The 25,826-nt window shown below is 39.4% G+C and overlaps 1 protein-coding gene across 1 annotated transcript in view; it reads right to left on the bottom strand.

Moving 5' to 3' along the window:
• The window catches only part of nid2a (nidogen 2a (osteonidogen)), a 61,449-nt gene that overhangs the window by 23,379 nt on the left and 12,244 nt on the right, over positions 1-25,826 (bottom strand). Inside the window, exons 5-16 of the mRNA XM_067366523.1 lie at positions 25,172-25,321; positions 22,546-22,791; positions 21,939-22,139; positions 20,615-20,842; positions 11,314-11,460; positions 9,165-9,293; positions 8,514-8,639; positions 6,946-7,173; positions 2,971-3,198; positions 1,714-1,941; positions 1,160-1,387; positions 669-896 (exon numbers count right to left, since the gene is read on the bottom strand). Of these exons, the coding sequence (XP_067222624.1) occupies positions 669-896; positions 1,160-1,387; positions 1,714-1,941; positions 2,971-3,198; positions 6,946-7,173; positions 8,514-8,639; positions 9,165-9,293; positions 11,314-11,460; positions 20,615-20,842; positions 21,939-22,139; positions 22,546-22,791; positions 25,172-25,321 (2,367 nt within the window). The remainder of the gene's footprint in view (positions 1-668; positions 897-1,159; positions 1,388-1,713; positions 1,942-2,970; positions 3,199-6,945; positions 7,174-8,513; positions 8,640-9,164; positions 9,294-11,313; positions 11,461-20,614; positions 20,843-21,938; positions 22,140-22,545; positions 22,792-25,171; positions 25,322-25,826) is intronic.

Here is a 25,826-nt window from a genome sequence, read left to right as displayed (position 1 = left end):
CTCTGAATTACTTCATGTTCCTAGAACCAGACTTAAAAATCAGATCTGCCCAAACCTTGTCAACTTTTAAATCTGCCCTGAAAACCTACTATTTTTCCATGGCTTTCAATATCCCGTGACTCATATTGCCCTAAATTGTTTTTGTAAATAGCTGTTCTCTTTTATTTTTATTCTTTTCTCTTTTATTGTTTCTCTGGTGCTTAAATTTTGTCGTTATTGTCGACTTTTTTTTGCCTTGTAAAGCACTTTGGTCAACACCAGTTGTTTTTAAATGTGCTATATAAATAAACTTGTATTGTATTGTATTGTATTAAAATCCTGTATTTTTTTCAGAGCAACAGTGTTGTTATTGTTTAATTTACTCCACCACAAACAACTCTATGATATATTAATTTTTTTTTAAACATTTAAAACACACATATATACATATAGAATGCTGTATTAAACAATTTTTTAAGGGGACAAAATAAATAATAAATTAGCTCCATTGCGAATTCCAAGTGATCAAGAGCTTAGGACGTTCCAGTTCAGCCCATTGCAAAGGTTCAGCCAGTAGTGGGCACTCGTGCAACGTAAGCAATGACGTACATCCGAGTCAACGAGACCAAGTGAAGTTAGCGAGGGAAGGGCATTTAAAAACTGGAACTGGAACGCAGACCATTTCTTACCAGGCTCGTCACAGTTTATTCTGGGGGCTCCAGGTGGAGTTCGGGTTCCCTCTCTCTCCTGCCCCCTACTGTCCACACACCAGCAGTGACCTGTGGACCCGTGGCACTGCTGAGGCCTGTACTGACCCTCCTCATCACACTCAGGGATGAAGGCTCCTACACGAGGAACACCATCGTTTCTGCTCTGAACACTGTCTCTGTGCTGCTCACACTGGGTCTTGAGACGACCTGGATACACATGAGATACACAAGGGATTGTTATTCTGCTCTCTTTCACCACCTATCAACCTGTAAGTTTGATTGCTTAGAGAAGCAGCCCCATCAACAGTTTAATCCCATTAGACCAAAATCCCACTCCATAGCTGTATATTAGACTGGCTGTGATTTTATCGCTTTATGCAATGTTTTGGTTTTATTCAAACCTGAAATATTGCTTGACACTGGAAACTTAGGACTTTTTAGGCTGAGACGACCATGAACAGCTCTCTTACCAGGCTCGTCACAGTTTATTCTCGGGGCTCCAGGTGGAGTTCGGGTTCCCGCTCTCTCCTGCCCCCTACTGTCCACACACCAGCAGTGACCTGTGGACCCGTGGCACTGCTGAGGCCTGTACTGACCCTCCTCATCACACTGAGGGATGAAGGCTCCTACCAGATGTACACCATCATTTCCGCTCTGAAGACTATCTCTGTGCTGCTCACACTGGGTTTTAGGATGACCTGGATGCACATAAAATGCACAAGGGATTGTTATTCTGCTCTCTAAATATGGCTAAGGCCCCAGCTTTAATGTAAGTCTATGGAAATTTTTATTAGCTTTTATATCATCCACCAGGTACCAACTTGTAAACATGATTGCTTCAAGAAGCAGCCCCATTAACAGTTTAATCCCATTAGACCAAAATCCCACTCCACAGCTGTATATTCAGTTGGCTGTGATTTTATCGCTTCATGCAATGTATCAGTTTTAATCAAGCCTGAAAAATTGCTTGACACTGGAAACTTAGGACTTTTTAGGCCGTGACGACCATGAACAGCTCTCTTACCAGGCTCGACACAGTTTATTCTTGGGGCTCCAGGTGAAGTTCGGGTTCCCGCTCTCTCCTGCCCCCTACTGTCCACACACCAGCAGTGACCTGTGGACCCGTGGCACTGCTGAGGGCTGTACTGACCCTCCTCATCACACTGAGGGATGAAGGCTCCTATGCGGGGAACACCATCGTTTCCGCTCTGAAGACTGTCTCTGTGCTGCTCACACTGGGTCTTGAGAGGACCTGGATGCACATGAGATACACAAGGGATTGTTATTCCCCCATTACCCTTCTTTGCACAACTCTTTGTTTATAAGAAATGAAAGAGTTTGTGCAAGCTAAAGAGCTGCCTAACTCTAAACTCCAATAAAGTTAAAGAATTATCTGTTTTGATCATAATATTGCAGATGTTAATACTGTCCATGTAAACACAGGTGGTTTTTAATCCCATATTTTTCAGAGAGGAATGCAAATGTGTCTACAACAGAAAAAGTTCTCTCTCTTCACATTTTGATCCTATCCTCCTTAAAATCTGTTTTCATAGACTGCCTTCAGTGAAGTAGCATCTGAAGTTTGTACCAATGATATTTACTACAATTCAAAAGTTTGAAATCAGTTTGAAATCAAAGATGTTTTTTTTTTTTAATTAATAAGTTAATACTTTTATTCAGCAAAGATGCATAAAATTGATCAAAAGTAACAGTAAAGGCTTTTACATTGTTTTACATATATTATGTTTCAAACAAATTCTGTTCTTTTAAACGTTTTATTCAGAAAAGAATCCAGAAAAAATACAAGGTTTCCACAAAAATATTAAGCACTACAATTGTTTTAAACATTGATAATAATAGCAAATGTTTATTGAGCAGCAAATCAGCATATTAGAATGATTTCTGAAGGATCATATGACACTGAAGACTGGAGTAATGATTCTGAAAATTCAACTTTGACTTGACAGGAATACATTTTCTTTTTAAACTGTAATAATATTTCTCAATATTACAGTTTTTACTGTATTTTTAATCAAATAAATGGAGACTTGGTGAGCAGAAGAAACTTCTTTCAAGAACTTTAAAACCTATCTCAACCGTATGAATAATAGTGTATTCCAACAAAAAAGCAATTGCTACCTCTCTATAACAGATCCCATGACAATTAATTAATAAAAACCATTAGAAATGTTATTTAAAATAGAACAGGTAACCTACTGAGAGAGGACTGTGACATAATTTTCCCCCAAAAATCTCCAATTTACTGTAGACCATTTCTTACCAGGCTCGTCACAGTTTATTCTCGGGGCTCCAGGTGGAGTTCGGGTTCCCGCTCTCTCCTGCCCCCTACTGTCCACACACCAGCAGTGACCTGTGGACCCGTGGCACTGCTGAGGCCTGTACTGACCCTCCTCATCACACTGAGGGATGAAGGCTCCTATGCGAGGAACACCATCGTTTCCGCTCTGAAGACTATCTCTGTGCTGCTCACACTGGGTCTTGGGACGACCTGGATACACAACATACACAAGAAATTGTTATTCTCCCATTACACTCCTTTGCACAACACTTTGTTTATAAGAAATGAAAAGTTTTGTGCAAGTTAAAGAGCTGTCTAAACTCTCAAAAGATCACAGAATTATCTGTTTTGATCATAATATTGCAGATTCTAATACTGTCCATGTAAACACATGTGATTTTGACAACCCTTGATCTTCCCTAAAATCACTAGGTTACTGTTCGTAACCCTGGTTCTCTGAAACATTAAGTGGAGAGATCCACCTATGGCAAGGGCATTCACACGTGACCTTTACAGAAGCATCCAATTGCACCAAGTCTGGCTTGACAGACCCCTTACCAGAGTAGATAAAGCACCTTCACACTCTACCTTTCCTCAGTGAGTATATTCGCAGCGGAGCAAAATGAAGAGCTAAAGAGCTGGTTCTGTCGATGTAAACCCACAGAGAGAAAAGAGGAAAGCTCAATCACCTCACATATGAATGCTGGGAAGCATTTAGGCATAAGGCACAGTTAAGAGATGGTCACCCTTTCTAAAATAGCTGGTTCTGTCAATGTAATCCCACAGAGTGAAAAGAGGAAAGCTCAGTCACCTCACATATGAATTCTCGGAAGCATTTAGACATAAAGGCTGGATTCAGCCTGAGCCATAGCAAAAGACATCTTAAACAAGGGCTTAGATGGCTGCCTGGGCTACTGGTTAGGTGGCCTGCTGTGAGCCTTGGTTCTGGCATTGTTCTGATAAGGCCATCCCATAGCAGCAGTGGCGGAGCCAGGATTTTTTCATAGGGGTGGCCAGGCAGGGGCCAGCAACCAGTCTGGGATGGCACAGAAATATTCATTTTTACAACATAAAAATGAGTCTGAATATAATGTTGTGGACTGTGCCTACAACACAACTGAATACAGTTAATTTGTACTTAATTGTAATTGAGATAGTGAATTAGATCATGGAATGCTAAGTGAAAATCCGACCTCTTTTTTTTTTCATTTTTCTTTTTAATCATTCCTAACTTGCAGGCTAACTTGTAGTTCATACTATCGCTAAATTTCAACTTGTTCAGTCAGTTCTGGTTCTCAAAACCCCCAATAGCTTGTTCTCCATTGTTGTATCTCCTGGCCAAGGTTACAAAAAAATTTCTGCTGCACTTAATGTTCCTAAGAGCACAGAGGCCTCCATAATCCTTAAATGGAAGACGTTTGGGACGACCAGAACCCTTCCTAGAGCTGGCCGTCCGGCCAAACTGAGCTATCGGGGGAGAAGAGCCTTGGTAAGAGAGGTAAAGAAGAACCCAAAGATCACTGTGGCTGAGCTCCAGAGATGCAGTCGGGAGATGGGAGAAAGTTGTAGAAAGTCAACCATCACTGCAGCCCTCCACCAGTCGGGGCTTTATGTCAGAGTGGCCCAACGGAAGCCTTTCCTCAGTGCAAGACACATGAAAAAAACACCTGAAGGACTCCAAGATGGTGGGAAACAAGATTCTCTGGTCTGATGAGACCAAGATAGAACTTTTTGGCCTTAATTCTAAGCGGTATGTGTGGAGAAAACCAGGCACTGCTCATCACCTGTCCAATACAGTCCCAACAGTGAAGCATGGTGGTGGCAGCATCATGCTGTTGGGGTGTTTTTCAGCTGCAGGGACAGGATGACTGGTTGCAATCGAGGGAAAGATGAATGCGGCCAAGTACAGGGATATCCTGGATGAAAACCTTCTCCAGAGTGCTCAGGACCTCAGACTGGGCCGAAGGTTTACCTTCCAACAAGACAATGACCCTAAGCACACAGCTAAAATAATGAAGGTGTGGCTTCACAACAACTCTGTGACTGTTCTTGAATGGCCCAGCCAGAGTCCTGACTTAAACCCAATTGAGCATCTCTGGAGAGACCTAAAAATGGCTGTCCACCAACGTTTACCATCCAACCTGACAGAACTGGAGAGGATCTGCAAGGAGGAATGTCAACAAATGTCAACAATTCTGTGTTTTTCTGTCAATATGGGGTGCTGTGTGTACATTAATGAGGGAAAAAAATTAACTTAAATGATTTGAGCAAATGGCTGCAATATAACAAAGAGTGAAAAATTTAAGGGGGTCTGAATACTTTCCGTACCCACTGTAGCAGAATATTTTAGTCCAGAGACAGGTGACACATATATACATCACATAGGGTGGCTGGGACGTGAAGTGACCGGGGGGGGGGGGCTGATGTTGAAAAACCACATCTTCCTTTTTATTGTTGCGATGTTGTTGCATGAGGGCAACATCAGGGCCAAAAAGGTTTCACCTGACCTCCTGCTATGCGCCTCTTTTTATTGTTGTTTTATTGTCACCCATTCTACATGCAGCTATGTCCTTAATCTCTAGACCTGCCAAGTAGTGCTTAAGATCAAGCTGGTCTCTCCAATAATGGCACATGTGCTTTGCGCAAGCCGGGAAGATGGCCAGGAGCTGTTTCCTAAGACGCTCACACAATTCGAGAAGGATCGTGTGCGATTACACAGCCGAGCCGCGGACCGGGAGAACTTGGGCAGACAGGATGGATTCTTCATTGTCTTAGCCCGAGTAAAGCAGGGTCATCATCCTAGCCAGGTGGCTAATAATTAAGCATGGAGAGATTGGCCAGCCCAACTGAGAGCAGGCATGCTCCAGGAGGCCCCAAGAGATGTGACAGCTCCTACAGTATATCAGAGTCCTATTGCTCATCCGTGCTTTGGGTAGAAGAAACTTTAAGTCGACGATGAAGAAGCTTCTTTGGAAGAGCTAGGTAATGGCCGCAGTTTTCCAAGAACAAAAATGTTTCCTCTGCGTGCTTCAACCACACAGAAGGGATGGGAATCCCTTGTGACAATGAAGGAACTGCAGGCGGCAGGGCATGTACTCAACTGCTATTACACCAAGTTAGCAGTAGTGGCGAGTTTAGCCTGATCCATAGGAGAGGTGAAAAGCATAGAAACAGGCGGGCAGCCGGAGAAAAATCAAGGTAACGAGCTTGCGGATCAAGAAAAAAAACAACAACTGACTGTAATATCCTGACAATCATGCCTTGTGGAGGCAGACTGATGATATTTCCTCCTGTAGACTGCTATTATAGTCAGGCGAAAAACAGTAGCGCTGCGGAAAAAAAAAGAGACCGCAAGAAGCGAATATTAACTGAGGAAAAGTAGGGCACAGGTGCTTTATGCACTCTGGTAAGGGCCGGTCCCCTACCTGGCATTAGGCACGCGCTCCTGTCTGTCAAGCCAGTCTTGGTGCAATTGGATGCTTCAGCAGAGGTCAGGTGCAAAAGCCCTTCCCATAGGTGGATCTCGAACACGAGTTGATGAAAGAGAACCTATATTTTTCAGAGAGGAATGCAATATGTGTATACAACAGAAGAAGTTGTATCTCTTCACACTGTGATCCTATCCTCCTTAAACTCTCAGGGTCAGGGCCTGTTTTCCCAGACTGCCTTCACTGAAAGTGAAGAATTGAATACATTTTTTCAACAAAGATGCATAAAAATGATCAAATGTCACAGGAATCACAGGAATAAATTAATTTTTAAAATATAGTAAAATAGAGAACATCTATTTTAAAATATAATAATATTTCATATTACAGTTTTTACTGTATTTTTGATCAAATAAATGCAGCTTTGGTGAGCATTTGAAGAACATTAAAACCGACCCAAAAATGTGACCTATTGAGAGAGGACTGTGACATAGTTTTCCCCAAAAAAAGTTCAGGTAGACCTGCTTACCAGGCTCGTCACAGTTTATTCTCGGGGCTCCAGGTGGAGTTCGGGTTCCCGCTCTCTCCTTCCCCCTACTGTCCACACACCAGCAGTGACCTGTGGACCCGTGGCACTGCTGAGGCCTGTACTGACCCTCCTCATCACACTCAGGGATGAAGGCTCCAACCAGAGGTACACCATCTTTTCTGCTCTGAAGACTATCTCTGTGCTGCTCACACTGGGTTTTGGTACGACCTTCAAGGTAAAGGTACCAGAAATTAATTATAGAATTTGTAACTTTAATTGAAGGGTTAGTTCTCCAAAAAATGAAAATTCTGTCATCAATTAGTCTCCCTCATGTTTTTCCAAACTCAAGACTTTCATTTAGCTTTGGAACACACACACACACAAAAAGAAATCTGAGATTTATGTCCCTCTATTGAAATTCTATTCACCCAATACTCGCTTCAAAAACGAGATTGTAAAATAAATTCATATTAATCGAGCAGTTTAAGTCTTTTGAAGAGACACGATTGCTTGATATAATTTAGACTTTTATTCACCTATAAACTTTGATCAGCAAACAACCCATGTAGAAGGCGACGTTCTCAGGACCTTGTGCAACATTCCCTAAAAGTTCTCTAAAGGTGACGAAAACTCAGAATCTTTACAGAAGATTCGGGACATTCCCAAAACGTCCTCTTTTGGTAATGAAAGTACTGCAGTTCAAGGTTTCATATATGACTTCAGGAGGATGTTCCATTTTGGTTTCTTTATGGTCAAAAAAGAACGTTACAAAGACAACATTTGGGACATTAACAGTCTTAACAGAACGTTCCCACACGGTCCTCCGTTGGTCATTTAATAACATTCCCAATATGAGTTTAGAGGTACATTCTATTTTGGTTATTTTATGGTCGTGCAAGAACGTTACAAAGAGGACATTTGGGAAGTTAACAGAACGTCCTATAGTAATAGTCCCCTAAACATTCCCAGAATGTCCTGAATGTTCCCTGAAGGTCCACCAAATAACGTTCCCCAAACCTTAAAAGAACTCCACATCATGACCGTCTCTGAATGTTCTGGGAACATTACTAGGCAACGTCCTTAACACCAGTGGGGACGTTCTGAGAATGTTCTGGGAACGTACATTTTCTAGCGGGAATGTTTTTAGCACTTAAATATGGTAACAGAAGCCAATCTCGCATGTCACACCAGCACTCTTCCGCAAGATCCAATGAGGTTTGTTCTTACACATCAAGCAAGGACAGCTGAGCTTCAGTTTATATTCGCTGATCAATGTTTACTTGTTATTAAAAGCCTAAATTAAATCTGTTCATTATATAAAGAGATTGTGTCTCTTCAGAAGACTTGGATTAAACCGCTCGATTCATATTTTATGATCTCTTTATAAACATTTTGAAGCACCAGAGTTTTAGGTTAAAAGACTTTCAATGGAGGGACAGAAATCTCTCAGATTTCATTAAAAATACTTTATTTGTGTTGCGAAGATGAATGAAAGTCTGGGTTTGGAACGACATAAGGGTGGGTGAATGATGACAGAACTTTCTTTTTAAATAACATCAACCAACTACCATTTTGAGGGTGGCACTGGAAACCATCTCCATGGTATCCTGGTTGGCACTGGCATTGGAAAGATCCCGGACTGTTGGAGCACACGGCCTGGGCGTGACACGGCTGGTCACGACACTCGTCTACATCTGCAAAAACCACAAAACACAACACTCACTCCATAATTAAAACAAATACAACATTAACTACATTTCCCAGGATGTTGGTCTGAGTCATTCTAGCGGTTGCCTAAAAGCTCCAAACACCCACTATCCCGTCAAAGACCAGAGAGCGCTAAACAGGAAGGAGATTTTCCAATGCATGGTATGGCTCAATACTGAGTTAACTGTCCTCTGACCCCCTTGTGTTCTTCAGCTGCGAGTCTCCTACGCACATTCCCCGAGTGAGGACATTGGGTCATTGTTTCAAAATACCCTCCCCTCCCCAGTGTCTCTGGTTACCTCTGCCTCTCTTCACACTGCAAACCCTTCACCTTCAGCATTTAGCTGAGAGAATGAGTCTATGATCTTACCAACATTTAACCTCTCTATATATATAGATATACATATAAACACATAAGGTATACATTGATCTCTGAATGATAAATAATAATATCCAAAGTGGTTGGTAGAGTTTTGTTAAATCAGGGCACAGGAAATAAATAAGTTTCTTACCCTGACATGTGCGGCCATCAAATCCAAACTCAAATCCGCCCTCACACTGACAGCGATGGCTTCCGGGCAGGTTCACACAGTAAGAGTGAGCACCACAGGAGCTCAGACTTTCTGCACACTCATCAACATCTAAAAGGAGAAAGAAACTGCTCAAAAACAACCCATAATACTCTAATTTTAACCAACCATTTTCTTGGAAGCTAGGTGTTTAGAAAGCTGTAAGAGGTGCCTTGGTGTGTGGCAAACATGTCAGTGAGGCGCTGGAGAGATAAAGCATGCCCTAAGATCCTGACATTTGTGATGACAGAGGAAGATAGAAGGGGATCTCGTCCCTGTCGGAGTGCGTGGGAACAGGCCTGAGGCTCTGGGTGGGTTAAGAGCTGGTCAGCAGGAGACCTGGTTTTGATCACTGCTAATTACAGGGAGGGTAAGGAACCCATGGTCCCCCTCTCTCTCTCTTAATTTTTCTCCGCTCTCTTTCCTTGACCCCCTTATTATCTACTCTAGAGTGAAGAGTTCAGACAGGTGATAAAATTTTACTCTAATAGGAACATGATGCCTGAAAACACACCCATACACACTCACGCACACATAATCAAGCGCAGACAGTGCCTTCAGAGTATCACAGGGAAATGTGATTCATTCTGGTGAATCAGTTCATTTGGATGGTTTGTTCCAAAGATCCAGTTCTAAAAAAATGAGTCAGTGAATCAAATTAAAGTGGATGAGGTTGTATCAGATCGTTTTTAACAACAAATAAAAAAATGCTGCCAATATCAACTTCTAATGACATTTATAGTACTATTAATAATTATTCCACAATATTTCTTTCAAACAGTTTAAGTCATTCACTTTCAGTGAGAAATTTGGGGATTTTTTTTTGCAGTGTTTTATGGGTCACAGCTGAGAAAAATTCACCTTTATGCAAATTAGTTTTATGAACATGATGCATGGATAATTTCATTTTTGAAAACTGTCAGCATAAAAATTATGCATGGACAATTTCTTTTTTTAATCATTCATCTTGTTTGTGATATTATACAATATGCACTGCAGCAGTTTATATATTCCATAACACTTTCCCACCCAGAATGTTAGTTTTTAAGTGCAAGAAAGATGATTCATTGTCAAATTGGAATCAGTTTATTCAGATGCTTTGTTCCAAAGAACCAGTTCTAAAAAAATGATTCACTGAATCAAAAAAGAATCATACCAAAAAGTATTCTCAAAAGTCTTCTCAGAGCATTTTACATTTCATTCATGTAGTAAAATTGCTGTTTATCACTGTGTTTCTGATTAGTAGGTTGCGTCAGATAATTCTACACAACAAAATACACAAAATTGTTGCCGATATTAAAATTAATTAATAATAATGGCAATACATCTCATTGGTGATCAGATTTTCATAAGTTATGACCAGTTGTGCAGCCCAACTTCTCTTTTGCTTTGTGAATCAGTTCAACATAATCATTGATTCAGACATTAATTCATGTTTCAATGTCAAATATCATCTTGAATTGGGGCTCATGAGGAAAAAAAAAGCACATCTGTGTGAGTACATTGGGAGTTTTCCGGAGGGGAGGTGCGATTTGCTCTCACCCCTCTTCAAACGAGCAAATATTAGGTGGTCTCACCCCCCCAAACTAGCTTGAAGCTGAGGTTGTGGCCTCTTGCATGTGCAACTCAAACAGAAATGCCACAGCAATGCATCTTTGCTTACAAATCTTTCCCAGACTCACCGCAACTCCACAGATCTCCCACATTCCACCTAAAGAGTGTTTAGTCTTTCTGTTGTTTGACTTGGTAACAGTGGGAGGATGAAGATGAGAGACGAACGGGGGGAAAGACCCCACGTTAACGATTCACTGAGGGTTTCCTCTACTTTGCGCCTGACTCATCGGATAGGAAACGTCTGGTTGTGCTAATGTACTACGGTGGTGATGACCCCACTTCTGAACGACCTGTAGTGTTGATGTTACACAGATGCATTGCTCTAATGAAGGAAGACGAAAGTTTTGGGTTATTCTAGAAGTATTCCAGACCCTTGACTGATTAAACAGAGTGTCAAGGGCTTAGAATTGAATTTACGGCTCAAACATGTGTGTTTGTGTAAAAGGCGGAGGAGATATTTCCATATAACTTCTCTTACCATAACAGTTGCGACCGTCTCCACTGTAACCTGTGGCGCACTGGCACGAGAACAGCTGTCCCTCGCCCGGCACGCACTGTGCAGTTGTGTCACAGTCATGATTTCCAGAGTAACAGGGGTTCACATTTTCTGGCTCGGTTTCTCCAGCTGAGAAAAGATGTGAAGGCAACAAAACTATAAATAGGAAAGCAGCAAAATGAGCTAATATCACTACAACTAACGTCTTATGTAATCTCAATGGATCTCAACTGAATCAGTCCCATGGAAAACTAAGCAAAGCGAAACACTTCTATAACAGGGGGCCAAAAGAGGTCAATAGTTAAGGTCCTTTCACACCAAGGACAATAACTATAACTATATAGTTTTAACAGCTGTTCTAATTCTATGACAATAGGGAGGTCCACACTACAGCAATAAAAAGGGATGCACCGAAATTTCAAAAATAAAATATATGCCCCACAGTGTTCAGCACTCAGGCTTCACTGTCACTCCGCCCAATATTTGGGTCTATGCACGTGCGCTCCGCTCAGTTGCTCATGGCCCATGTGAACGCTCCACTCATGTACCGCTCATGCTTATCAGAAAATCAAAGTCCTCTCAAATAACGCGCCTACATAAATTTTCTATGTAGTAGTACACTTCTTTCTGTTTGCAATAGCCCTACTGAGCTGTAACATGGTGTAGTATAGCCATGCTGGGCAACGCTGGAAAAATGAAGCTACCCTCTTGTTTACTGATAATAGCTTTTTAGGACTATACGTTATTTGGATAATTGGTCAAAAAATAAATCTGTTAAATCTGATTCTGTTGCACAGAACTGAATAAAGAGTAATATATTGATATTTAATATTAATATATTTTCTGTCCAATTTTAGTGTGTTACTTTCAATAAAAGTGTGGTTATTTTATTTTATTGGCTTGTATTTTTTATATTCAGTACCATTAAATGTATTGGATTTCATTAAAAAGTCTAATATTAATTTAGTTCATTTTCAGTTTTGGTTTTCTGCCAAGTGCATCCGGAATATTCGGTTTCGGCAGAATTCATCCTGCTTTATAGAGCTTGAACATTTGAAACGCCAGACTCAGACAACAGAACTGCAACGCACACCTATATTAAAGGGTTAGTTCACCCAAAAATGAAAATTATGTCATTAATGACTCACCCTCATGTCGTTCCAAACCCGTAAGACCTCCGTTCATCTTCGGAACACAGTTTAAGATATTTTAGATTTAGTCCGAGAGCTTTCTGTCCCTCCTTTGAAAATGTATGTACGGTAGACTGTCCATGTCCAGAAAGGTAATAAAAACATCATCAAAGTAGTCCATGTGACACCAGTGGGTTAGTTAGAGTTTGTTGAAGCATCGAAAATACATTTTGGTCCAAAAACAGCAAAAACTACGACTTTATTCAGCATTGTATTCTCTTCCGGAATCCTTGATGCCATTGAATTGATTCCATTGAATCCTTTCATCTGTCGGCATTGGTAATGCACTTTTACGTCGCCGTGGTTGTTTTTGGTGATTAGGACATCCGTGACATTTTGAAGCATCGAAAATACATTTTGATCCAAAAATAACAAAACCTACGACTATATTCAACATTGCATTCTCTTCCGGGTCTGTTGTCAATCCGCGTTCACGACTCTTCGTTTACAGTCTGAGGGAGACGCACGCTGTATTCAAGCTATTCTACATTGTTTGAATTTTGGTATTGCTATATTTTTCAAAATGGTGCGTAAGTGCGCATGTCGCGGATGTCCTAATCACCAAAAACAACCACGGCGATGTAAAAGTGCATTACCAACGCCAACAGATGAAAGGATTCAATGGAATCAATTCAATGGAATCAATTCCGGAAGAGAATACAATGCTAAATAAAGTCGTAGTTTTTGTTTGCTTCAAAAAATTCTAACTAACCCACTGATGTTACATGGACTATCACAGAGAACATAATTTGTTCACATAATTTAACGAGTTTTTTCTCGTAATTTAATGACTTTATTCTCAACATTTTATCTCGACTTTTTTCTCGAAATTTAACGATTTTTTTCTCGAAATTTAACAACTTTAATCTCGAGATGGTTTTATGTTTTTATTATTGCTTGGCCTTAATCCTCTTCCGTATTAATGGGATAGCTCACCCAAAAATGAACATTCTGTCATCACTTAAGGCATGTTTAAACCTAGTATGATAACTATAAAATTAACTATATCAATATATTCACACCCAAATCAACACACAATGTTTTGTTTATTGTAAGTGCAGTTATGTTGTCTGCTGCTTTAAAAGCTTGGTTCAGGTGGATTCAATGATATTGTTCCTCTGTCATTATCGTTATACACTAGTTATGGTGTGGACTTTCCTATTCTCATAATATCATAACGATTATCAGAATGTAAGTTATTGTTATTGGCATTGGTGTAAACAGGCCTCACTCTCACATTGTTCTAAACCTGTATAACTTTCTTCTTTGTAAAAAAAAAACATCTTTTGAAGAAAGTTTTTTGGTCCAAACAACATTGCATCCCATTGACTTTCACTGCAAAGGACAAAAACAAACCTTTCTCAAAATATTTTCTTTTGTGGTCCACAGAATTAAAAAAAAAAAAAATGCATAAAGGTTTGCAAAAATATTAGGGTGAGTAATTGATGGCAGAATTTTTATTTCTGAGTGAACTATCCCTTTAAATTGACTGAAAAGTTAGTCTGTTTAAAACCACCTTTTAAAAAAGAAAATAGCACCAAACATGCTCGATAGATTATACTGCTCTTTATTCAAGATACCAAAATAATTCATTGTGATGGGGAATGCACACACTGGAAATGTGACTCACAGATGCATGAGTCACTGCAGATGTCTTAAAACCACCAGCCAAAGTTAGCATCCTGAGAGCAGGTTTCTTAAAAAAAAAAAAAAAAAGTAAATAAAAATAATTGATGGAACTTTTCTATTACAGCCATCACAGCCATAGGGAATGCTGGGGTGTCAACACTGGACATGACTTTATTCCGAGTAATGTTATTTAACCACAGACCTTGAGTATTGAAGGTCTTTGAGATAAATGTGCATTCACAGGTGTTAACATATGGAGAGGTGTGAACGCTTCGCTTCCCGACAAACCAACACAATTTCAAATGGTCTGTATGTACTTTAAATTTGACCTTGGGGGTCAAAGTACTTGACCTGGAAAACACAACACCTTTAAAAGGGTCTTAAAACACAGGGTGGTTCACACACCATTACTAAAACTACAAGTGACATTACCAAACCCCTTAGACCAAGACAACAGGACCTCATTGTGCTCATACCCATACGGCCTACCATGAGGGACCCATTGTTGGGACCCTTGAGCCATGTGGACACCCTTCACCCACCCAACGCCTACTCATCATGCATTAAAAACAGCTTGATTTCCTCACCCTAGGCCAGGGACCAATTTGGCCAATTATCAAAGGCAGACAGGAAGACTTTTGTTTGAAGTGAGACAGAACGAGAAAGACGGTCCCCTTTAAAGTGACTCCACAGGGGAGGGGGAAAAATGGAGAGAAACTACAGGACAAATGTTGCCAAAGTGGGTCGAGGGGGTTCTTTTTAACTTTGTGCTAATTAAAGGGACAGGGGTAGACCAGTGGGGCGGAGCGCTGGTTAACACAAGACTTTGAGGAAAACGAAGGGGGTGGATGCACCAGGTGGGAAACTGTTGTCGCAAGTGGGAGAGAAACACTCCTCACGTAGTTCACACAACAAAACTTATGTTAAGAGTGTGTGATGAGGGCTTCTGGAGAACTGTACTTGTGCCAGAAGAAACAGAACCCCATACACAAGCAATTGACCATCACTGTTCTACACATTCATCTAAACAAACGCATAACTCGATTTACACAATTAAGACATGTTTCTGGACCAACATTCACCCATGCAACCAAAAAACATGAAGCTTCATGAAGTTTCGAAGCTTTACGAATCCTTTGTTTCGAATCAGTGGTCCGGAGCGTGTATCAATCTGCCAAAGTCACACCTCCCAGTGGTGAACCACTGAAATTTTGAACCACCTGAGACTTTTTACGTTGCCATTTTTATAATGCTTATATGCCGCAGTCAGCCACTAGTGTCGCTCCTTTCGCTTTGTAGTTTGTTTATTTTATGTTTAAAGTTGTTTAACATCCTCCTCTTTCTTCCCTGAACTTGAACTTTATTATAGTTATGTTTGATCACTTAAATTTACATTATTTTTTTATTCTAATGAAACAGCCGAAAGTGCTGAATTACTACTTATACAGGTCACTTTATTTGACGAATTAAAATTGTGAGGTAATGCAGTGCTTTTTTACTTGGTCAAAACAATCATACTAACGTTACTCGCGGTAAATTAAGAAAACGAGTGATTCAAACAATAAAACTGACTGTGTTGAGCTATTTAACAATGATTAGTTTTCTGTCGATAAAGGTATCCAAACAGTTGCTCGTCTGTCTAATAAAAAACTAAATATATTAATATATATAACCACCTACAAAATGTATTAAGTCTTTTGTTTTTCCATGGTTTCTACGTAAGTAAAACCAGAACTCAAGGGTAATGCCGATATGACGTCCTTAACAGGTGATGCAATAACAAAGGCTGTTACACTGGTTAAATTTCTGATTTTTCTTGGAAACATTTGGGATTTTGTGTAAGTAGTGTAGTGTAGTGTAAGTATCCAAATCAACAAAATATATAGCATTGTTTTAGTGGTTATTGGATATTTTAATCCAAAAATCTTACATATAGTGCCTTTAGAGTGACCCTGAACAAATTCCACCAGCCCAGGTTGTGGGAAAAACGACTGCTTAAACATCATCAACTCTAACAGCTGGTCTGAAATGACTCAGAACTGAGATCCAGCCACATACCTCTTCATATTCACAGTCAGCAGGACCATAATGACATGTTATACGGTCACATAAGTGTGTGAATCCACCTCAGTCTAATCTAATATGCTTTAAGTCAGATCCGATTATGTGTCAGCACTAGTCTAATTACTATACGTCAGTCGTGCCGAACAAACTGGACAGATAGTGGCAGGTGTGTTTTCCAGCCTCTGCCAGAATCCATGCATGGCTCTCTTGGGTACAGGGATTCCGGGGTGTCCTTCTGTTCCCACAACATCACTCTGCAACTATTCCTCAACACGGCCCCCATTAGGGATACTCTGTCTGAGTGAACACAATAATAACAGCAGTGTGAAATTGATCACACTCACTATTTAGATTATATATCAACATCTGGACTCCCCAAACATGAAATTCTCTCACAGGGCATGATCTGGCTGAGAAACGACCTTATAGGTGACCAACCACATCTTATTTATACATAAAATCCTATATCACATTTCTCAATGATATATAGTGGTTGATAAATGGACATTAAAATCACTATTTTGTCTAAATAAATGTAAAAAATAAAACACTAAAAACTAAAATCAAACATTTTAAATGCTACAAGAGGGAATTTAGGCATCACAACATTACAGTGTACAGTATCGGCCAATATATTCAATTTTGTCTGATAATGATATGATATATGATGATATATTGGGCGATCCAAATTGAACACAGAGTTCAGAGCAGACAAAATGACCAAAATGCACATTGCTATTTCCGACAATAAACTCTTGCATAAATGAGGCTTAGTTCATGTGTTTATCATCTTACAATGCAATGCAGTGATGTTCTATCTTCACGTATAAATTTGCAATCCATAGCAAGCAAAAGGAAGGTCACATCAGGTTTTGCCGATTGAGCAACTCTAGGATACTGGATCTTATTCACCCCATGGACTAGATACAACACAGCTGGAGACATGCTCATCCCAGCCCCACTTATCATCCTAAAGTCAACATCTATAGCACCAGCCAGGAACCACAAGGCCATACAATGTGCAATGTGACGTGCCTTTGTCCCACTAAAACCTCTATCGGGAACAATATACAGCCTTACAAGGTCACAAATCAGGGGGTTAAAAAAGAAACGTTTGATTTATCCCTTGAGGGAACTCACTGGATAAAGGGATTTGCAACAAACTGCACACACAAAGCCCCATAAAATGCTACAGGCTCACTTCACAGACATAGTTAATTTTAAGTGCAGACCTCCTCTCTCTCCAGCCCTTGGGTCTGCTGTCTAATGCCGGGCCGTGGTAGAAAGCAGCAGGTGGTTCAGAGTGGTTATCTTAGACCTCCTATTTTGCATGATGGGAAGGCAGCTGAAACCAAGCCAAGGTAAGTCCTGTGTGAGAGCCAGACGTCTCATTGCCACATCAGTCAGCATGTTAATAAAGAAACTATGCCAAAAATGAAGGTCGGTCTAAACGAAGGATGAGAAGGAGGCCATATAGAAGGAGAATCAGTTTCTCTTAGGAAGGTTCCACAGAAATTGAGAAGAAGACACTAAAATAATCACTTGAAACTGTTAAGCCAGTGTCATTCTAAACTCTTTGAGTTTACATATTCCTGGGATATCTTGTTACATGTTTCACCCTGGGTTAATTAATCCTGCGCTGTTAGGTTTCAGAATGCGTAAACTCTGGGTTAATGTTCTTATTTGCATATTAATGAGATTAAAAAGGTTGAACGGATCTTTTAATTACCGCTTGTCAAATGGTGAAAATGACACCATGTAAATTTGCTTCTGTAACATTCTACAAAAACAAGTGTGGGAACCTTTCAAAGCTCATGAATATTTAATTAGCCAAGCACTGAGGCACTTTGTGATTGGTTGTCTGCTGCTAAACAATATATTTTTGGTTTTGCAAAGTAAATTAACACTCTGAGGTCTGACGGTATCGCCGGCGATACCACCGTGGTTTTTTTCTTATCAGTGTGAAAGAGACTCAAAATACTCCGTCAATGTTGCACATACAATTAAGAGTTATACACCATTTTAATCTGTGGAATATCTTCTTTCATTTGTGTACACTCAGAGTAAAAACAGAATTTTGTGCTTTTTGTAAAATAAAGAAAACTAACATGATGCGTGATTTCTCCTCTCCCTCTGAACGAACTCCAATCTGATAGTTCTCAGAAAATGAACTGTAACTTAGTGAATACTAATGACAAAAAAATTACACTTATGTCTAAAAAAACGTTAAGATGTCAGGTTTTAAATCATGTAAGTCAAATCGAAAACAAACCTTCTTTGTTTATGTAATGTGTATGAAAAGAGAGCCATGTCAGAAATCCGTGATTCAGCTCATTATCTGCTAATGCGGCCACGCCCACGGAGCCAGCGCTATTCAGACGCTAATTCAGTCAATACATGCATTTATTATCTCAATCGTGTATTTATTGTCTTGAAAAGTGTTTATCTGGATGTAAAAGTCATGGTTAGCGATCTCTAGAAGACATGCAGTTACTTCCTGTTTACTTGTCTTCTACAGATGAAGTTTAGATGAGTTTTTGTTTCTTTAGCGCCCTCCTGCTGCTGTATGTATTGGAAACTCCATTCATGGAATAGCCTCTTCTTCTTTTAGATGAATTTGTGGACTAAAATGCACAGAGCGCCCTCCGACTTCAAGGATGAATTGAAAACACCAGCGCTCATAGTAATGACAGTGAATATTAAATAAAAATAACTCCTCTGTATAGAAAATTGACATAAGCATATGAGAATCCAATATTTCTCCAAATGTGCATGCTTTTAAACTAAAAGCCTATATTCAGACTCTTTGCATCACAGAAATACATTATATTTTAAAGTATAATATAAAACCATTACTTTATATTGTAATAATATTTTTCTGTATGTTTCATATATCATAATGAGCTTGAGACATCACAGAAGGTTTTTTTTCACAGCCTACCTGACTGAAATGCCTCATTAATATGCAAGTCATTTCAGCTCATTACTATCCAATTCTTTTGTCTTCTCAGGTGAGAATGGCCCATTTTCAGTGGTGATTCACGCCTCCTTGCATACTGTGTTTCTTGGCAAAAAGTGTCTTACAAAAACTAAATCAATATATTGTTAAATATGAAGGAGTAGGCAGCATAATTTTTACATAATTTTGAAGCAAAAACTCTAGTCTACAACCTCCAATACCCTAAAGTCTTATGAACACAGATTTATTATACTTTTTTTGGCCTTATTTCAGTGACTTAAGTTTTTTGTTTTTTCAACAACCACGCATAAATGTTATTCCTTCAAAAACACAAACATGTACATACATGTTCCTCACATATTATTGTAGCCTAGTTTGTGCTGAATACAGTGTAATGACACTTTTTCCATTAATATGTTTATGAACAACTGAAAAAAGCACAAATGTCAGGGCATGTCAAAAGTTCTCCAGGCCCCAAATCAGCCTCAGACTCCAGAGGGTTAAAAATGTAGCTTTAGAAATTTCATTCTTCTAGGTAAGAAACATTTTAAAAATCTAGCTTAAACAAGCTAGCCATTTCCATGCCTGTACAAGCTGGTTTATATTGTATAGTGCTTCTCTAGCAGATGGATCAGGATAGTGTTCACCAGCATAACTTGGTGAAGCTGGTTGGGTAATGGACATCTTACCGCCGGGACGACGAAAAAACATTCGGAGAGCAGCAGCTTTCATTTTTTGCTCTGACAGCCGCAAGACAGAACATTGTGAGTACATGTTAGAAATCAGGAATGGTGAGAGAACATTGTGCTTGGGTTTTTCATTTTCAAACCAAACTTGAGTCTTCAGCTGACAAAGCTTAAATCCAGTCTGGCTAGCATGCTTCCCATAATGTTTAAGACAGTAGGCAGAGAGTAGGTGGTCTTTTGACGCTGTTTGAACATGAGCCTTTACACTATGAAAGCAATTAGCCCGAATGCGTTTGAATACCTCTGGAAGTGGTCAAAAATGGACAAGCTCAAAACATTTTAGACCCCGTTTACACCTGTATTTAGCATCGCACACTTGTGATCCGATCGACCAAAACATCTTAATACCATGTGTAAACAGGGCCTATTTGAAAAAACTAATCCGTGGACAAATTCCTTTGTTTTTTTAATTGACTTTGTAATATTTAACCAAAATAACTGGACCTTCTTGTGCAAATAACAGACTTATCTTATCTAATCATTTAGGCTATTTAAACTCCGCCCCTGCAAGCTCACGTTCATCTTCGACACCCACATCTCAAAATCCAATCAAGAACCGATGCATAAAACCAAGTCCCTGTCCTACATCTTTTCTGTTTCTATAATCCATTACACGCATCGAAACCACAACATACAATGGTGACCAGCAATATTGGTGTTTTCAGCAGGGTCTTCATACCCTGCTGGCAGCCTACCTCCGAGAGGGCCGATCTTGTTGGTGATTGCATATCGAAGGATGCGCTCCTCTTTGACGTACATAACAAATATGCGCTCCATTCTCAGCTCCTGTGTCTCCAGTCTTCTGCGGTCCCCGTGACTGCAGTCCCTGTATGTGATGTTCTGTTTGACCTGGAAAGTGAGGGTCTCCGCTCCTTTTTCAGCTGACACGACTGTAAACTCGCGCACTGATGAGGAGGTAATCACTGAGAATGAGAAAAAAACAAGAGTTTAGAGGAAAGCAATTCACAGCAAACTTTGGGCTTCTATTCTAAACCCAAAATCCCACAGGATTTGATTGTTAAGCAACCATGTGTTCAGCAACATGAGAAATGCTTTTATTTAGGGTGCATCAAGATCAGACAGAGCTTCCTCTGAAAGGAAATGGAGGAGACAGGAGACGACATCTATTTTTTTAGCTTACACCCCCCCCCCCCCCCTTTTATTTTTTTTATTTTTTTATACTGAATTTGTTACGATTTTTTTATATATTTTTTTTAAGAGGTTTTTTTTGCTAAGCCATTCTCAAAGGCCGAAACTCTTCACAAAGCTTAGTAAGTTAGTCAAATTTTTAATGTTTTTAAAAGAAGTCAGTAAAACCTTAAAGGGGACCTATAATGCCCCTTTTACAAGATGTAATATAAGTCTCTGGTGTCCCCAGAATGTGTCTGTGAAGTTTCAGCTCAAAATACCTCACGGATAATTTATTATAGCGTGTCAAATTTGCCCCTGTTTGAGTGTGAGCAAAAACATGCCATTTTTGTGTGTCACTTTAAATGCAAATAAGCTGCTGATCCTGGCCCCCTTTCCAGGAGAGGGTGGAGCTTTAACAGCTCATGCTTCAGTTGCTCAACAACAACAAAGCTGGAGAATCTCACGCATGTTAAGTGCTAATCCAGCGTTGAATTGACCCCCTTTTACTGTAATATATTTAAAATGTAATTTATTCCTGTGACATCCATCTTAAGATTCCAATCATGTGTCACATGATCCTTTGTAAATCATTCTAATATGCTAAAAAAATAAAACTATTATCAATGTTGTTGTTGTGCTGCTTAGTGGACAGAATTAAGCAAAGTTAAAACGTCTTTACTATCACTTTTGATCAACTGAATGTGTTCTTGGTGTATAAAAGTATTAATTCACTTTAAAAAAAATCTTACTGACCCTAAACTTTTGAACTGTAGTACATATGTGATTGTTATATTGCGTAATTCATTTGATCACGATTGATTGGATCAGGGTCGAGAAACAACGATGGATAGATATATTTACTCCCCAATTACTCTCTTCAGAACTTACAAGAAGGATAATACTGGTAGGTGTCCTTAAATGGCTCCATCTGCACTGTAGCACCAGGAGGGATGAACGGAACACTGCCTTGTAAATGAGTGTCCACATTGAGGTAGTTCTGGGTATCCAAGCCCGTAGCTGTCTGGATGATGCTGAGACGTTGGTTACCGGGATAGAAGGTTACATCTGCACGGCGAGTGAACTCGGCACCTGTCAAACAGAAATGTTGGTTTTTAATGTGACTGTTTTAAAGGTCATAAAAAAGCAGTGTTGTGGTCCGCTCATTTTACTGCAAACAAATATTAAGTCAAGAAATAAGATCCAGATGGGAGTTGTGACCCTTATAATGGTGCTTGATGAACATTGGGGTCTTTTTTGAAAAGAAAAAACTGGCTTTTCATACAAAGTGAAAACATATTATACAATGGAGCACCTGACTTAAATTAGGGGAAGGGGTTGTTGTACACGCCTTGAATATCAGACTAGCAAAGCCCCAGTGGGACTCTATTAGTGAGAACAAAACCGCTAAGCCTGAAATCTCACAACAGGAGGCCATATGTTTTACAAACATGCAACACCATAAAAGAGGTAGAAGATGAGATCATGACGGCCTCACCGGTGATACTGAAGCCATTATGGCTGTTAGGCAGCTCCAGGGCAAAGAGCCAACCAAACAGACCTCCAATGGGGGCCACGGGCATGAGGGCCCAGCCCACCGGCTCCGGGACCTCACTGATGGCAGTGTACGCTCGCCCATCGCCAACCACGATGTAGGCGTGCAGGTCGATGCTGTCCAGCTGCACTGCTGTGCCACCCACCAGCACAGTCCCTCTGACCTTTCCATTCACACGATGAGGTGCACCTGAAGACAAGATGAAGACGAAATCAGGAAAGTTAAAATCTTTTGCAAGTCTATGTGGATTGCTAATCTGAGAGGTTAAAATAAGGATTAAATAGGGAGAAATTTCATTTTTATGTTTTTGTTCATTTTTCTAAATGATCAATAGAGTGCTGTAGAGATGATGTCTGGAAGTAATGGTGTGTCAAGTCCTCCTTAGAAGATCGCATTTACATGTTGAGAATTACGTGTCGAGTTGTAATTACAATGTCGGATGCGTTTAAGTCACTTTGATTGGAGCAAGATGGTGATGTAACATTTCTACAACATTTCTACATGCATCAGTGTTTTTGCTTTTTTAAGTTTTTGTTCAATTTATGAAGGTGCAGTAAATTGAATTGTTATATATTTTGTCATAATTGTACAATACTATCAAATTTTGTACATGCAACTTATAAATACATTCATTTAAATAAATTTACCAACGACACAGACATTGCATCTTGCATGTTTTCTCACTGACACGTCCCCAACTCGGAAAATCAGAAAGTTCTGAGTTTCCCACTTGTAATTATGACTTTGTGCTGGTGTTCAAGTGTGTTAGACTCAAAAATACAATCTTTCTGGCATGACTTGAATGCACCATTACCCTCAACCTGGTTCCTTCCACAAAAAGCCAATAGTATTTTGGATTATTGCAGAAAATAAGCTCTGTGACTAACAAGTTTATGATTCTTTATGTTTAATTTATCAAGATATAGGCAATAATTGAACTACACTATGACCACACGACTCCAACATCACCATCACTAAACTCTTTCAATCTTTAATCTACAAGTAAAAAAATATATAATCTTAATCATTTGCAAGAGTGGACTAATAAGTACATTAATTTAATTAGTGTTTCCGGTCATAAAAAGGCATTTTTTACACATAAAACTTTCAAACTTGGTTCTTGCATGTAACCGATTATGAAGTTTAGACCTATGGTGGAGTGAATAATGACTTATATATTAGGATTGAATATATCGTGTCACAATATATCACAATACAAAAAAGCAACAATATGTATTGTGGATAGTTCACCCAAAATTAAATTTCAGCTTCAGAATCATGAATATTTTTATTCTGGTATCAACATTGTCCTGTGCTACCAGCACCAAGTCCAAGCATATTCATTCCCATTCCCAATGTAATACCAAATTTAGCATTTTAATCAACAGTTAATTTTTTATTAACCTATTACCATATGTCTTGAAGTACTGCAATAATATCGTATAGTGAGTTCAGTATCATGACATGTGTTGAATCGTTACATGAGGATATCGTTTTGAGGATATTACGTTATGAGGATATTACATCGCTAATATATATATATATATATATATATATATATATATATATATATATATATATATATATATATATATATATATGCATTTGGCAGATGCTTTATCCAGTGTGACTTACAGTGCATCTAAAAGGGTTTGGAACAGTTTTGTAAATGAAAGATTGTTATTTATGGAGAATTTAGTTCGGGGTGAACTAGTCCTTTAATTTACAAACCTTTAATTTCTCAAAAGCTCCAATTTCTCCAGTTACTCAGCTGTTTCAGAGTGGTTGGAAGGCTTTCCCTCTCCACCACCTCCCTCACTGGCCACACAAAGCTCCTACTGTACACATGCATATCCAACAGCTGAGGAAGCTTTTCCACTGAATATTTTCTCTCAGAAACAAATGTCTGTCATTCAGCACAAGCCAGACATGCCGCTTTGAAACGGGGCTCAAGTTTTCTTTCACACTTAGGCTTGTAGTGGATGTTCACAGGTAGATTACAGTCATTCAAGGCCAATATGAAGTCATTGTCTTGAAAAGATCCTATTACTCAGGCCCCATGAGGGCCGCCGAATGATTCACTAGGGAATTCCCATCTTTTTCCAAAAGATCAAGTGTTTCCGACATAAAACCTCCCACAAAATTGGCATGGCAGCCACAACTAATAAGAAAGAGACCATGGAATAAGTTGTGGGAATTACCGCAGCCACTTAACACAAATGTTCGCCAATTAAACACAATTAGTGGCCACTCGGCACATCAGTGAAGCAGTTAGTAAATACTCAAGTTTAGGCTGGGAGACATGACTAGATTTGATAGAAAATAACTGCATGGAATTTGCATAACTAACCGGTACAAAGTATGCGCCAAATCAAAATTTTATCTACAAATTCCTTTGCATTACAAAAATATACTTTTGTACCCCTAAAAATACTGTGTTGGAAAGAGAAACACTGGTAATATGTCCCCAGTGGTGTACGGCGAATGTTGTGCATACTTTCAGAACAAGCTCATGTTATGTGTGGCTTTAACAACGGCTCTTTTTACAACATTCCCGCTGCAGTCTTACCGTTTGGCAGGCAGTGGCGGCCGTTGCCGTAGAATCCTGAGTTGCAGTGGCAGCAGAAGCCAGTGGGATAGTCTGTGCAGTGTGCGTTCTGACTGCACTGCTGCTGGAAGCGCTCGCATGTCTCTTTATTATCAGTTGAGTAATGGATCACTGCAGGAGAGAGGGGGAGAGACAGAGAAACTGCTCTTAAAGAGGCTAGTAAAGTCAAACTTATCCACTATCCAAGTCAGGAGTTAAATTCCCGCACGATCTTAAACTCTCTCTGTATTGTTTACAGTAGGACATCCAAATGATAATACTTGAATCAAAGTAAAGGTGCATTAAAAAAATACTGACCTATATTTGATATACATAACGTATAGATTGGAGTGATAAGGAAATTATTTTGTGTAAAATTGTGTAAGTTTCTGGTGTAAATGTTTATGTTGCTCTTTTGTGCACTTTTGTTAACATTAAAGTATAATTTAGTTTGGCTAAACTTTCGTTAAACTCCGGCCCCCATGGTTACTGTTGCTAACTCAGACAAGCTTTACAGAACATCTAATTAGAATTAATGGAAATTTCCATAAACGGCATAATTCATTAACGTGCTCCTAAGTGATAAAAAATTTATTTAATATTATTCTGCATAATATGTATGATATTTCTGGATATA

The sequence above is a fragment of the Chanodichthys erythropterus genome, chromosome 18 (assembly GCF_024489055.1).
Source record: "Chanodichthys erythropterus isolate Z2021 chromosome 18, ASM2448905v1, whole genome shotgun sequence".
In the NCBI taxonomy this organism is placed as follows: domain Eukaryota; kingdom Metazoa; phylum Chordata; class Actinopteri; order Cypriniformes; family Xenocyprididae; genus Chanodichthys; species Chanodichthys erythropterus.
This window is presented reverse-complemented; position numbering and strand designations above follow the sequence as displayed.